This window comes from Melozone crissalis, unplaced genomic scaffold (assembly GCF_028551555.1).
Source record: "Melozone crissalis strain CALT ecotype California unplaced genomic scaffold, PUWL_Pcris_2 ptg000005l_1, whole genome shotgun sequence".
NCBI classification, from domain to species: domain Eukaryota; kingdom Metazoa; phylum Chordata; class Aves; order Passeriformes; family Passerellidae; genus Melozone; species Melozone crissalis.
The window spans coordinates 60,637,838-60,653,830 of record NW_026535783.1 but is presented as its reverse complement, the minus strand read 5'-3'; the positions used below and the strand labels follow the sequence as shown (position 1 = coordinate 60,653,830).

Below are 15,993 nucleotides of genomic sequence, written 5' to 3'. Positions count from 1 at the left end.
TCATTTTGCTGCAAGGGCATGTATTCAAAGTGCTAGTAACAATAACATTTCAACTAATTTACATGAGGCCTATTGAGATATGATGTTCCATCAAAAATGCAGTTTGTATGAGTGTTCTTAGATGGTAATGGTTAAATGAGTGGCATCTCTTTTCCTCCCAAAACTCATTTGTTGTAGGGTCTTAGGTATAGTCACTATTTATTTATCCTAGATTTGAGGCTATTATCTGTTAGGAGCTTGCTTTTCCCCAACTATAGTGTTAAAACTTAATGTATAAAGATAATTAAATCATATTCTAGTTATTTTATTCTTGATGGATTTCAAAATAATGAACAGCTCTCTTTAATATTTGCAGGATATATTATGAAGCAAACAAGCAGCCTTTCCTGATTATAGTCTCTGCCAAAGACAGTTTTATCAGAGTTTTCTGGGGCACTGTCATGATTTGTTGACTTTCACCATCACTACAGTGATGTTCTGGCTTCACTCCCAGAAGCCAACAAATGACTTACAGGATGTGCAAAAAAAAGGCGGGGGGGGGGGGGGGGGAAAGGAAGATAGGGTGATGTCTTAAGATAGGGCTTAAATTAGAATGAATCTTTGGGAAAAACTTCATTGGAAATCTCATATGCTACTTATGCTGCATCCCAGCCTCCAACAGGCCCTGACCAGTAGTATTTTTTGGGGATTTTCATCTTAGTTATTTGGACTGATTCACATTAAACTTTTTTCAGCCTATGCTGAAGTTTAATTAGCAATGCTGACAAATCTTGTGCACATTTTCCAATAATTATAAAAGGAAGTTTTAGACACAGAGTGCAATGCTATTGTAACAAGAAAAAAAAATACTACAGCATTTTTCTATGTAGAAAAGGTGCTACAAGGATTCATATATCAGCGAACATAAAATCCCAAAATATTCACCACTTTTGTGATGTTCTTGATCATCTTTCTTACATCCTTCTTCTAGCAGGCCCATCTCTGATATTAACAGAAGGAACAAGCAAAGTAGGTCTATCAACTTTCATTATTTTCAAAATAAAAAAAATAAATTACCTAAAAGAAGTCCAGTATTTGTGGCAGAAACAAAAGAAATTGATTTCTGCTGCTCCCCCAGCTTTATGGCTACCCTCATGACAGAGGCGACTGGCAGCCTTAAATAGGATATGACATGTTGTCCTCTTTGCTCCCCTATCCTTTTCAGGTCCTTCAGGGAATCTCAACACAAACGCCTTATTTCAAGGAAATAATTTGTTTCTGCCTCCGGCAATTCTCTTTGCCTTTCATCTACTCATTGTTATTGTCACTTTTGCTCTTTTCATTGTGCTTGGGCAACGACATCAGTATTTCACAATTACTACTGAGAACCTTCTGCAAACATATGAGAAAAAAAAAATAACCCTTAGAGAACAATCATTCCACTTGATGCAATGAATTTTTTCACCTATCATGGCTGAAGTGTTGAAAACATTGTTCTAGAACAATTTTTGTATGTTCCAGATATTCACATGTCTGTCTTGCACAGGAGTACAAGGGACAGGATAAGAGAGCAAAAAGTGACCCAAGCAAGAGTGCAACGATAAACAATACATGACCTCATTAAAAATCATGGACTTGAAACAGCCAGTGTAACCAGGGCCATGACATATGGTGCTCTGTGCTAAGTGTTGTCTGCTGTAATAACACTGCTTACACTATGGAAGTTTACCCCAGATATGTCAGTTTTTGCCACTTATTAACAATGCCAACTTTCTTTTTCTTAGCAAGCTGTTAAAACAATGACAGAAGACCCGTTAAAAACATGACTCCTCTCACAGAACACTTCACTGCCATAGAACTGAGCAAGAAAACAACAGATATATAGTATTCATCTTCCCAAACTCGAAATCTAGGAGATGACATATGTGAGATACTTTCATTATGATTAATGCAGCTCTCACAGAAAACAGGAAACCAGTTGGAATGCTTATTTATAGAGGATCAAAACCTTAGGGATTTGTAATGTCCTCTTTTTGTTGCTGTTTTTGTGTTTGGATTTCTTATTCTGGGACATTAAAATGTGTACAAACAAAATAGGAGATTAAAAGCGTAAAGACATAGCTTCTCACTTTCTGGCTCAGAGGTTATCTTTGATGTTACCCAAAGACAGATTAGAGAGTGTTTAGAGAGACACCACCTTAAGCCATATATGCAGTGGTGAAAAAACGAATTTTTTTCATTGTCTAAAAGCTTGTTTTCTGATGTTATGTATTAAGATTAGCATAAACTCTATAATTTCTCTGTCTGTATTAATTCAGTAAAGTTTTCATTAGCAGGTCTGAATTGTGTCCACATCTTTTTGTCTAGCAAAAAAGACATGAGCAGAAGCAACAGCCTTGAACTACACCATCTGTATTCTTATTTGTCTTGTGGATCTGATGAGCAACTTCTTGCTATCGGAGAGAACAAAGGAGATGTCAAAACCATTCTCGAGAATCTTTCCATAGCATTCACCATTTCTGCCAAGAGCGTGATTATCTGTGATACAATATCAAAGGTCCAAGTGCATCAGTGAATGTACTTGAGTCCTTCCTGAGGGAGGGCATACCCGTTGGTAAAATGTACACATGCATTTCCTTTATCACGTCTGGTTGTTTTTTAGCAATGTTTTGTTTGGTTTTTTTTTTAAAAACCCAGATTTCTTAATCTTTTTTGATATTTAACATGCAGGTATTAGCTAAACTGAAATACAGTTGAGATGCGCTGTCTACAAATATTGGTACATATCTCTGTTGCCAAGACGACGTTGCAGAGGATGAAGACACATTACAGACAAAGTGGGCATTGACTAGCAGGTTTTAAAAAAAGCAAAGTCTGCAACTGCAATATGATCTAGTTTACCACAGAACGTTCAGATGCTAATTGATCAGTCTGGTTCATATTTGGGAATATTTCTGGTTTTTGTAAGAATTTAATATTTAATACTGCTGTCCATCTTCTCGCTTTACCTAGATTTCCTGCAGCAGTGGACAACAAACTGGCAACAGTTACTGCTCACACTGCCTCTTAGCTGAAGTGGAGGAATAAATATAATAGGATGTAAATCTTCCAGCACTTAGAAATAATTAAACACTATAAAAGACTGCAGGCTTCTCCTCAAAAATAAAGACTGCACATTTGGTGTAACAAACACAGCACACCCATTATTAATGTTGACTTTGCAGAGAAACAAAAAATCCAATTAAAGAACAGCCTGGCCTAGGAACCCAAAATGCCTAACTGCCCACAGGAGAACAGAGATCTGCAGTTATTGCCCTCTGATATGCAGGAACTTTTTAAACTTCAAAACCAGATCTGTACTTAAAACCTGCAGTGACAAAACCGGAAACAGACTGCACATATTTGGCTTTCTGAAGAAAAGGTGTTTAAGCATTAATAGTGGTCATACTCAATGTATCACCCACAGAACACTGCAGATTTTGTGACGTTAAAATGATCAAGATGATTCACAGGGCTAAGTATGCAAGCACTGTGTACTGATTGTTGGGGAAAAATCTATAAATTCAAAATTCACAGCATGTATTTCTCTTAGGACAATAGTCAAATAGTCTAGGACAATATTAATGCTCTTGCAGTCCCTTGATTAAATAAAAAAATAGAAGGCCAAACCACTAAAGAAATACATTTGCATACCCAATTCTAATAGAGTGTTACAGTAATGCTTGTAGCTCAGACCTATGATTTGTAAAGAAACATTTTCTGTTCCTATAGTGTAGCAAATTTTTTTGTGAACAGAGGACTTCTGAACAGCAGAAATTACTGTCACTGAGTATTCCCAGAGCAGCTGAATTTCAGATTAATTTAAAAGTTTATCATCTTGTTTTTCAAATAAAATGCTTTTTTCTTCACTGAACAATGTCACTTATACAGTAGAAAAGAATGCACCTGTATAGAAATACTGAAGTCAGTGTGAGAACTCAAATGTTGAAAACAGAAGTATTAAGTTAACCTCTTACTGACATGCACCAAGGCATGAAAGTTTGCTATTCAGAATAAAATTTACTTTGGTTCCAGTCCAAGGTAAGGTAGGAAGTAGGCTGAGGTAGATAGAGATATTACACATTAAGAGATTCTAAAAAGATATAAATTAGTGTGTAAATACACATCAATATCACATATAGTGATATAAAATACCACTTAAAAACAACCCTTTGTTTTGCTTGGATCTGGACACAAAAACGTATAATAAGACTGGACCAGATAGCAATATATACTCAGTGAAGTGGTCAAATGCAGACAAGAGAACTGGATTTTGCTGCTTAACAAAATTCTTCTGGTTCAATGCTGGTATTTTTGAAAATCACCTCATGGCCTACGATTGGAATAGAGCTACATCTTAGCAATGCAAAATAAAAAAAAAAGAAGAAGAAATAATAGTGAAAGGAATTCACAATACACTTTACAGTGCAAATTACAAAAAATACAATAAAATAGAATACAACTACCCATGCTTGCTTAAAATCAGTTTATCAATTTAGGATTCTATTGACCCTACTGAAGGTAATGTAAAACACACACTGTGCTATTGATTTGAACGGACTGTGCTTTTTAATTTACATTGACCTAAAATGCGATTAACGAACATTACTTCCACGTCAATGGTGCCTTGAAATCTCAACTTTTATACACAAGTTCAGAGGTACATCATCTGGGATTGGCACACACAGTAAGATAAAGTGAAATATGATAGAATACATTTTCCTTAAGTTACACTAACAACTATTTGCAATTCTCCCTCTGGATATTTAATCTATAAAAACAAGCTTAACTTTCAAATATTTGTAGTCATGATATATTTCTGATAAATGGTAATATATTTCTGATACATGAGAGTATTTTGTATATTTCTGATACATTAGGGTTTTCTGGGAAGATAAATTTCTCTAATCTGCAGAGGAAACACAGCTTAGGAACTGCTTGTGTAAATCACATAGTATCTTTCAATTTCTAAGCCTTCTTATTTCAGGAATGCACAGAATTACTCAGACAGCTTTTTCTCCACCTCCCCATACTCAGTGCATATCACTTTTGGGCATAGAATAAAGAAAAGAGATAAGCAAACAGTTCTTCTTTTATGGTAAAGCAAAAGTTGGCTCAGTTACACAGATAATGGAAGGAAAAAAAATATCATGGTTTAATTTTTTTATATATTTTCTTCAATTTATTAATAATCTTTTATATTTGTTTATTTATGGCTTTGAGCAAAGACAAAAAAAAAATCTAACTCATCCCTGATCATACAATTATTGTAAGAACCAGATCTATAGTCTTCGCAGCAGCAGTAAGATCCAACCTTTTTCATTAATACATTTCATCTTGTACAGATGTGAGATTTCATACTTATGGGCCTACTTATGTACAGAGAAAATAGGTCACTTCTGAAACTAGCAATGGACCTTTATATTACAGGAATGTGAGTCATTTGTTTCTTAATCTAAGTATATATACATTCATACATACATATATATATACGTATATAATTTTATACCCTGTACCATTTTTTTTAATTAACATACAAATCCTAGATATTGTCCACTCTATTACAAAGTCATTAAAAATTATTTATGGTTTCACTGAAAGACCATGTGAATTAATATTTCTTCATAGTGCTTAAAATAAAATAAAAATATATATAAAAATATTTTGCTACTAACCCCATTTCTCCTATTAAATGTAAACCTTAAACAGTTTTCAAGATCAGTATATGATCTTAATTAACTGACAGAATTTGTTAGCATTAAAATAATATAAGGGGTATTGTACTCATAAATAAATGGTCTTGCAGCGTATCCATAATGTTTGAGACACTTTTTTAAACAATCATTTCCCCATTTCCACTCCAGGTCACTTAAATTAATGGCAGCAGCATGTTAGTGGGTTAATTACATCGATCTTTACTGGTGAATGTGAGTCAGCAAAAAAAATGGACGATTTTAAAAAATTTTATTTGATGTACCACTTTAGTAAAAGGTATAACAGGCAGCACGGGTTCAAGCTCTGTTAGCTTTAGAGAATTTACTTGGCTCTCAAGTACATCTGGATTCACTGCATTACGTAGTTTGTGATGTTATTTAATTTTTCCATGCATTGTTAAACTCAGCATTGATGGGAAGAGGAGAACTCCTTTGCATCCATTTCCTTAACAGAGTCAGCTGGGTTTTAAGGAACAGAATATATGCTTGTATCATATCCATAATGCTGATTTTTCAGTGAGTTAAATTATGACACATTTAGTTTCAATCTCTATTTAATGTGACAAATCAGGCACAAACGATTACGAATTTTTTTTCTTTTTTTTTTTTTTTTGTGGATAAGATAATGTGAAGGTTTGAGCAAACAAAACAAAATGTTCACAAAACAGTATGCTTTAACCCTGCTTTCTGTCACCATTCCCTTTCTGTTTTGAAGACATAAAAAAATAATAAACCTCATACCTATGGGCTATGTTTGACACTACATGCCTTAGGATATACTAACCATTTAATTACAATATACACAGAGCAAATCGTGCATTTCCAGACAGACTTGATGCTATATTATATTTATTTTTGTAAATTAACACCACAGTCAACTACAAAACTACAGTGAAGACACAGAAAGCACCTGAAAGTCTAAATCAAGCTGTGGTTTACAAATAATCCTTTAAATGAAAAACCTCACTTCTAGACTTAAACCAGAGATTCAAAGTCAGCATTATAGGAATTTTAAGGTAGACACAATTAATGAATGGTTATTATTTTCTAAGATACCGTAAAGCCTTTTCCTACTGACCAAACCTATTTTTATTGTCTTTTTTTTTCCAAAGCATGCATGGAATATTCTCAGATGCTATTGAGGGCAAGAAGAAGAAAAGTGATGGTATTGGTGAAATACAAGCGATTTGCAGGATCAAGCGTACAATTTTGCATAAAACATTGCATGTAAAAGTAACACTGTAGGTTTTAAGCCATTGCATTACAATTTAACAGTTGTGTTGCACTTAGCTTTAACAAATTTTAAAACTGTAAATTTTGAAGTGAAAAGCGGAACCTAAATTCCTAAACAAAGACCTTGCAATGGTACACCACACAGCATCTATTTTTGCTTGGGTCTAAAAAGTTATTTACAATGGAAATATATTTAGTCTTTGAAAAGTCTTTAGCAGTGTGAAGATCAAAGTCCACCCAATTCCCTTAGACAACAGAAGGGTTGACATGCCATGAGGTTACAACTTATCCAGAGGAGTGCTAGTGCCTCCCTTTACACTGCGGGTGTTTGCAATATAATTCTCTTCCAATCTAAATTCCAATGGATGGTGCTAACATATGAAATGCAATGTGAAATAACAACTGAATTCTTCACAAGAAATTAACAACGTATACACAATAAATGAAGTAACAAAGGTTTCAGAATATCACTCAGTCAGTGCTATGTGTTAGTTAAATTGATGGTTTTCTTTCCTTTTTTTTTTTCTTTTTTTAAATATACTTGTTTGAAGTTTGTTGTTGTGTTGACAATTTCCCCATGAAAACAGCCAATCTCATAAACAGAGAAATCTGTTAGGCTGATTTTAAAGTCAACACATTAAAAATAAGTAATATTAGCGCTAATTTTAATTTTCTGCAATGGTTGCAAAAAGGAAGACGTGAACTCAAACAAGTTTTTTTAATTGCCTTTATATATATATATTTAGATATATATATATATAAAACTTTTACATTCGTTACATAGGGCAAAGCTGTCTAAATTATTTTTCTGATAGTAGACTGCTGGGGCACATTAGGAAACAGGCTAAAACAGTTCGGGGGATGGTGCTCGGTTTGTTGCAAGTCTATTGCTCACAGTCACCAGGGATCATAAGTTTGAGGCGAACCGCGGTTTGTCTCCCTCGGGCTCTGTGCTTAAGACTGTGGAAGAATCCCTTTGCAGCGGGGCGGCGGGCGGCGCGGCCCCGCGGTTCGGGGGGATGGCTCCCGAGGACATTTGCCGGAACAGCGAGACCCGCTGCGGCACGGTGGCCCGGCCGGCCGGGGGCACGCCGGGGCCCGGCGCGGGCTGCGGGAGGGAGGCGAGGGACTCCCCCACGGTGGGGTGAGGCCTGGCGATCAGGGTGGAGATCTCGTGGGGCAAGGAGGGCTGCGAGGCGGACAGCGGCCGCACCTCCCGCGTCAGGTTGGTGTTGTGGAGGGCCTGGGTGCTCTTGTGCACCTCATTCTTCTGCGCGGCTCCCGGCGGCTGCTGCGCCGCCTGCGGCGGCTGCTGCTGCTGCTGCTGCTGTTGCTGCTGCATGAGGGAGAGCTGCGAGGCGGTCGGCGAGGCGTACTGGAAAGTTCGGCCGGCCAGCGGGCTCTGTACCGGCGGGCTGCAGACGGCCGTGGTGTAGGAGCAGGGCGACAGGATGACAGCCTGCTGTGGCGGCTGCGTGCTGGGCGAGGGCGAGTGCAGGTTGGTGTGCGAGAGGCTGCTGCTGGTGTACACGGGAGGGGACTGCGTCCTGCCGCGCGACGACGAGGCCGAGGTGCTGGAGTTGAGGGCTGGCATCTGCTGCAGGCTCACCGGGGCGATGGTCTGCACCATCTCCCTGTCGTGCTTCACGATCTGCTTCAAGATCTCATTCTCCTGGTTGTTGAAGACGCCGGTGTTGAGGTCTTTCTGGAACTTCTGCAGCAGGATCGAGTTCTTCTTCCCTTCACAGAGAGGCAGAAGAGTTAGTGAGCCCGAGGTGCGGAGGCAGGGCCCCGCTCTGGCTTTGTGTTCCAGCACCCATCGCTGAGGACTGTGTGTTGTAAAAGCCTCGGCAGGCAGCGGGTGGCTGAGCGGGCATGGCTCGGCCGGCCAGCCCGGGGCAGGAGGGGGCTGTGCCCCGCCGGCACTGCCGCAGCTTCCCGCGGCTGCGCTCCGCATGCAGCCCGCCCCGGCCCTGTCCGCGCCGCGGCCCTTCGCAGCCCCGCCGCGCTCCGGCACCGGGCCTTGCTCTGCCCCCTCACCTGCAGCTCACTGCTATTACTGCAATTACATGTAAGAACCGTCATTTCCTGAACAACTGTCAGAAACTAAGTCATCGTGCTCTGCACCTACATTATCTTTCTCGTTGCAAAACTGTCTGAATTTCCACTAAACAGTTACATATGTTAAGAGCACATCTGCCATCTAGCACATTTCTGGTAACTAGTTACTAGATATCGGTAATAACCAGTGTTTTTAAGTGTTTGTGAACTAATATGAACTCGTGGATAATATGACACCTGCTTGCACAGTGAAGACTTCTTACACTGTGACCTGATGTCTGCATGATGGCTCACGGTGTCTGTAAGATGTAGACGCTATTCTGTCTGAGTCATCAGATGCTTGGGAACACAATGGCACTCAACTGCTCTTTTTTTTCTTTTTTTTCGATAAAACACTGCACTTCAAATGGGATTGCTACTCCAAGAACAGACTGGAGCTTTAGTGCTAATATTTTTCAAGAACATATTACTTAGAGCTGGACTGCAAGACAAATTGTCTTGCAAGACACATTGTAGAAGTTTAATGCATTGAGTTGATCTGGAGAAGTCCTCAGACTGAAATTTTCTTGTGAAGTTGCAGAAACACCACCAAACAGGACAAGTGGCATTTTTTTGTTTTACAGTTGTATTTTAAAATGAGTGCCAGTAATGATGATCAGAATGCAATTCTCTTGACTGAAGAATTAATGCTTTGCCTAATATGTCCTGTTTGGAGGTCCCAAACACTGGAACAGCAAGTTTACATCTCCTGATATGATAATCTGGCATACCCTTCTGCCTTTCACTTGCATACCCTTCTGCCTTTTACTTGCCTATTATTGGACTGCTTTTCTGATTGCAGGCAGATCTGAGCAGTGCCTGTGTGCAGCCATCAAGGCTAGCAGTGCCCATGTTGTGAGGAAAATGAGAGCCCTGCTGCAGAGGATTAATTCACTTCAACAAACAATGGGTTTGTGAGTGCTGAGAGGCTTCAGCTCTTCCCAGCATTATAGATGTCATCCGTAAGCAATTTATTTAGGAAAATGTCATCTACTGCTCGTGACACAGCATAAATCCTATCAAGTGCTGAAGGCAGCAAAAGAAATCTATTGGATTAATAAATAATACTAATGATAATTAAAGTATGAAAAATAATCCTCAGAGGAGTACAAGACCTTTCTAAAACTCAGTGGGTTTTATTATTTAAAAGTGAGACTGCAAAATTCTTGTCTGCACACATGTTATTTATAGATCAAGAAAACATTTACTGCAGCATGACAGAAAAAACTTTTAAAGAGGGCTATTTTATCATGCAGCTCAAGGGAAAGAAAATGGATTTTAAGAAGGATTTTAAGAATTAATAATATACAAAAAAATGAAATAAATACCTATCCTGTCAAGTCTGTCAATTGCCACGGTTTCGAAGGCCCTTCTCATCATGGGGTACTCTTCCAGGACCTCGTTGAAGTTGTCCACGGAGAGGGAGTACAGGCGACAGTACGTGTCTGCTCGAACGCTGGCAGTTCGACGGCCCTTGGTTAGTAAGCAGATCTCTGGGGAGAGAAAAATTCAGCACACACTGAAAACAAAGAAGTTACTGAACCATGTGAAACTTTAAAGGTAGAAATTGACTCTGTGCTAACAAGTTATAATTTAGTACTCAGCAGCAATTTTTCTATTTCTGCTTACGTAAGGTTGCAGGGACATTTCTGAAGGTATTTGATTCTATTTTTGCGACTCTGAAAAAGTAATTCATGTCCTTTAAGAGCCTTGCCTATAGGTTTTCTTGGTATGAACTCTGATTTTATGAAGCCTTTTTGAAATAGTGCTTCAAGTGCTAAGAAATAATACATCAGCTGTCAAACACAGCTTGATGACTTTCACTAATCCAAGTGCTGAACTAACCCAAGTGATTCTGTTGGTTTTTTTTAAATATACAGCTGCTATAGACAACCAATCCCTTTAATCATTCACCAGATTTACTGAACTAATGCAATACATGATATTATGATGTAATGATATTTGAATATAAGAATTGTTCTGAGAAAAAAAATAACTTGAAGCATGAACATGCCTTCTGTTTCCTTGATGTTTATGTCCTAGGTATTTTGGGGAGAGAAAACTTACAACTTTTGAACTTTTTTCTCATTAGATTAAAAAGTGGAATTCATATGATTAGTCTAGTAGCCTTTCTCTGCAAGTGCCCCCAACAGGAATTAATTGTTCTGGAATACTGGAATCTGAAGCTAAGAACAGCCCCAAACTTCTGACTTCTAATTCTTCAACCCACAGTATCAGGGTGACTGCATAGAGGCCAATGTCGGTGTCTGAGGCTTGTATCAGCAAAACATATGGGGTAAAATATTTATTTACTAAAATACAGAAAATTAAAAACTCATTTGCAAAAAAGTAGTGTTTGAGTTCATCCTATTTTCAAACTTAAGACTAAGAACACACTTAGAAATACTGAGAATTCTTGAGCTCAAGCAGGGTGAGAGACAGTTTCCCTACTCAGTTCCAGCAGTCAAGGGCTGAGAGTTCATACTTCATATTTAAATACAAAAGTAGGAAACTGTCTCCTACCTTGCTTTTTTGTCCATTACATGTTCAATTTCAATCAAACTATCATTTTCAAATGGAAAACTAATAAATAATTCTGGGGACTTCAGTTTTATAAAGTACCAAGCTAGTTCTTGGTTTGGGGTCTTTTTGCTATATGTCTTTAAGAAACATATTTTTTATTAATCTAGAATATGAAGAACCTTGATTTTTTTGTCACATACTTCTTGAGGAATTTCCACATGCTATCCAACCCTGAAGGCTTAGGGGATAAGATGCTTAAATTACAGTGGATAAATCAAAGTAAATTAACACTGGACCAGTACTAGTACAGAATGTACTTAAACCCCAACAGCTTTGGGGAGAATTTATAGAGACTATTGGGAGAGTAAAATACAGAATTTATAGAGAATGCTGGTAAGAGACTTGACCTAAAGTCCCTCACAAAACTTGATGCCCATGAAATAATGACAGTTTACTGTAAAGAACCAGCCAGGTATAACAGAAGTCAGTCCTTTCCTTTTCTCACTCCTAGCTTAGCCTGACCTCTTCTCCTTAGATTGAACCCACTGCATTTTAGTTAGTTTAGAGAAGGACATTTTGCCTAAAGGGAGCAGTCAAATGCAGACAATACCTGTTCTATTTCCTAAGATATTCTTTAGGTTTCACAAATGATAAAGTGTTACAGTGCATGGTTGAATTTAGAGAAAATTATCAGGGAAGTCTGTGTGACTAATGATCACCTATTGATTTTCAGCTCTCTTCAATTAAAATTGCTGCAAACAATAAAGATACATAAATAGGTGTCTTCTGCTACACTCAACAAATACTTGAGTATAAAAAGTATCAAATGCTCCCCAAAAACCCAGCATCTCCTAAATCCCTATCATCCTGAAGAGTGCAGAAAAAATTAGAGAAAGTACAGTTTTCATCATTAATAGTCTTGACTACTGTATTTAGATTACTTAAACAAGAAGAATGGGAAGAAACCATAAGAGACAATGTTAGGCTTCATGACAGGACAATGGGACCATAGAATTCACGGATATTACTGAACAAATAATTTCTTTTTCTCTTCTGCTTCTTTCATCTTCTATTATTTTTTGTCAAGGTGAAGGGAAAAAAATCAATGAAAACTCCGATGTGCAGACTCAGTCAGCCCACAACTTCTGGTTGAAGACTGTAAGTCTGGAAGGCTTTTAATATCTGTAATCTTACTAGTTAGATAACATAATAAACAACATGTCAGAAAAGATATGACAAATGTCCCAGTGCCCAGAAAATGGTCAGGGAGTGCTGCTGTGGAGCCTGCCTGCTCAGAAAGCAAAGACAGCTTTGTGTTCTCAACTCCAGTTGAATGGTCTGAACTACAGTTTCCTTACAGAAAAAATACTGTGAATGAATACCCACCTACTGCATTTCCTGTAGTATTTCTTGTCTGATTAGAACTGTACTATAGTCACTGATACATTATCTATATTGCCTTGTAATATGTATCAATAGCATCATTTGTAGTCTGTTCATAAAACTAAAGTGTTTGCTAATTGCATGTGTTAATCTATCATCTATTTGTTTGGACAGACCCTCAAGCATAATAAGAAATAATATGTGAAATCTTCCTTACCAGGACCAGAGAGGAGGAACACAGAATACTGAAATGAGTTCCCATTAAACACTTGTGTTCATTTAAATAAACCAAAGTGTTTGTTTTTCATGAAAATAATATAGTAATGAAAACAGCCATGACATATTTAAAATGAGCCTTTGTGGCATCAGGTACACCAGGTGCCCTTAACAATTACACTCTCCTTGATGTTCAATTGATTAAAAAAGACTAGGAGATACAATAATAGCATACGAGTGTATAGGGGAACACAAAAGGCATAGACTGTTTTTAAATAACTTGGATAAACAAGGTGCTCTATTAGCACAAAAATAAAGTGTTAGCAGCATATTACTCACTAATATTACTATGTGCATTTGGCATGGTGCATTGCCTTCATGTTGACACTTTCAGTGTGTGAAATATTACTATCTTTCCTTTCCAAACAAAAGAATGTCTTAAGTTCCAGTTAAAAATTATGTATTAGGCTACAATGAACCTGTAATTTAATTCTAAATGCAAATTTTACTTTAATTATTTAATCTCTGTGGACAACTGTAACCTAGAACATTGTGAAACAATTGTCAATCACTGAACTAATGAAAAATGACTGTTTGAAAACACAGAATGATGCTAAAAGCATTCATTTGTTCTTACAGTCCATGTTTAATGCAAATTTAATTAATTCACTTGTGAAAATCATAATTCGTGGTCTGCAAGGATCAGGTCTTTCCCATGTAAAAAGACAGCCCTCAAAGGAATATGGAAATGGGCTCAAATACAGTGTACTTTCTGCTGCAAAGACTCTAACTGAAATGTGCAATGATAGAAGTTTAAAGCTAACCTAGGTCGGAAAGTTGTAATAATCAAAATTGATCACTAACATATCAGTTGCACCCCTGTGTGGGATGTGGCTGTATGATGGAGTTGTTAGTGCTGGGTTAACGGTGGTACTCAATGATCCAAAGGTCTTTTCAATCTAAGTGGTTCTATGAATCTATGGCAGGATTTCAGCAAAAGCTGCATCAGGTTCAATTTTTGGAACACTATGAATTTCTAAAGGAGCTTGCCTGTATCAGTTTCTCATAAAACAGGGAATGCATAGGTTGTGTTTTACTATTGCATTAATTTGACAGAACACTCTGCATGGGAAATTCTGCATCTCTGAAAGACAGCAATAATGAAGGCTGATTTCAGGAAAATCTGAATGAGGTAAGGTGAGTGACATAGCCCACAGTATGAATTTTAAAGAATAGGATTAATAGATCTTTTGTAAGGATCAAGTTTTGATCCTGAGACCAGGTACATTGCTCTTATGGACTGTACTGATATGCCACTGTCGGAGATAATTTTTAGCCCTCCTCTGTTGCTACATGATGCCTAAACACCTTTTTGAGAAAATAAGGATGTGGGGATGTATACGTAATGTATTATGTATCAATCTCCCCCACATCTGTGTATATGAATGTGGGGGAGATTAATGACTAGTAGCATGTATGATATTCATCTCTTCTTAAGTCTTTGCTGGATGGGTATGTATCTACTGGCCATCCTAGCAATAACTTCTGGTTTCCATTTTATACAGAAAATTTTTAGATAAGAAAATTCCTTTTTTTACTCTGAGAAGCAGTACAGTTTCTGTGAGAGTGTATACTTGTCCATTCATTATCTGTTCATTTTATATATCATTTATATTCCAGATGTAATTACTCTACCTCATATGTCACATTAACATTTGACTACAGAAAATCTACAGAAAAAATGTGCCCACCAATTGTGTTGATAAAGGTAAGCTATGAGTCCAGTAGTTAGCAAGTTTACAGAAGGACACCAAACCAGTCATGTCTGCATGGACCATATTTCTTAGCTTAGGATGTCACATTGTATGAACAGAAAATTCTTACAATGAACTACCGTATGTGCATCTTCGTCTTGCAAGGACAAAGTTCACTTTATTAGGTGCAGAAATTAAATTTGTGTAGTAATGAATGAATGAATTCAACAGTATTTCAGCTATATAGTGCCTATATTAAAAACAACTAAAAATAACTAACAGTTTTTATACATTTCTGTCCCCTTCCAAAGCTGTGTGATTTCCCATAATCTGTTAGATTAAACATTACAGGATCTAGTGAGAGATCCTTTCAACTGACGACAGCAGACTACTGCTTCAGTTCCTCAACAGCAAACTTGTTCTTGTTGTGGGCATATAGGTTGCTCTGCATGCTGTCAGATCTTCAGGCTGACTACCTCCAGCAGCAGAAGAAAGATGGAAAGTCAAAGCAATTCAAAAGCCTGGGTCAGTCAGTCTAACAGACTTGGGAATATTTTTTTAAGAACAGGACAGTGGATTAGAATATAGTTTATTTTATACAGAGCAGTGAGCTACTGAACTACCACAGACAAATGTCTAAGTGCTCTTTCCATCCACCCATCTCATAAAACTTCAGAGTAAGCTTCCCAGAACCACCATGGCTATCCTTATTTTCCAACAGCTCTTCATAACAGCATCTCCTTGGCATGCTACAAAGATTGATAGTTCTTTACTTCTTTCAAGCAGCTGAAGTTGTCCACTGAGCAGAAACTAGCTAATGGGCACTTTCTTGCTGTGCCAGTCTCAGCAAGGGACATTCAGCATGGGGCACTCAATTCCCAGCTTTACAACACACACTATGAGTGTGGCTGGGTTCTTTTTCCCTTCAGGAAAGGACTATATGAACTTCAAGAAAGTTAAAAAAAAAATAAAAAATCAGTAAGCTTCTAGGCATTTCCTTCTTTCAGAAATTGAGTGATTTTACAGTTCCATGTTGACTTAAGTATCCCCCA

General features: G+C 37.6%; 1 protein-coding gene across 1 annotated transcript in view; it reads right to left on the bottom strand.

The window, feature by feature from the left end:
* Positions 1–4,548: 4,548 nt before the first annotated feature.
* The window catches only part of HCN1 (hyperpolarization activated cyclic nucleotide gated potassium channel 1), a 194,415-nt gene continuing 182,970 nt past the window's right edge, over positions 4,549–15,993 (bottom strand). The window contains exons 7-8 of the mRNA XM_054286876.1: positions 10,394–10,558; positions 4,549–8,705 (exon numbers count right to left, since the gene is read on the bottom strand). Of these exons, the coding sequence (XP_054142851.1) occupies positions 7,873–8,705; positions 10,394–10,558 (998 nt within the window). The 3' untranslated portion in view covers positions 4,549–7,872. The remainder of the gene's footprint in view (positions 8,706–10,393; positions 10,559–15,993) is intronic.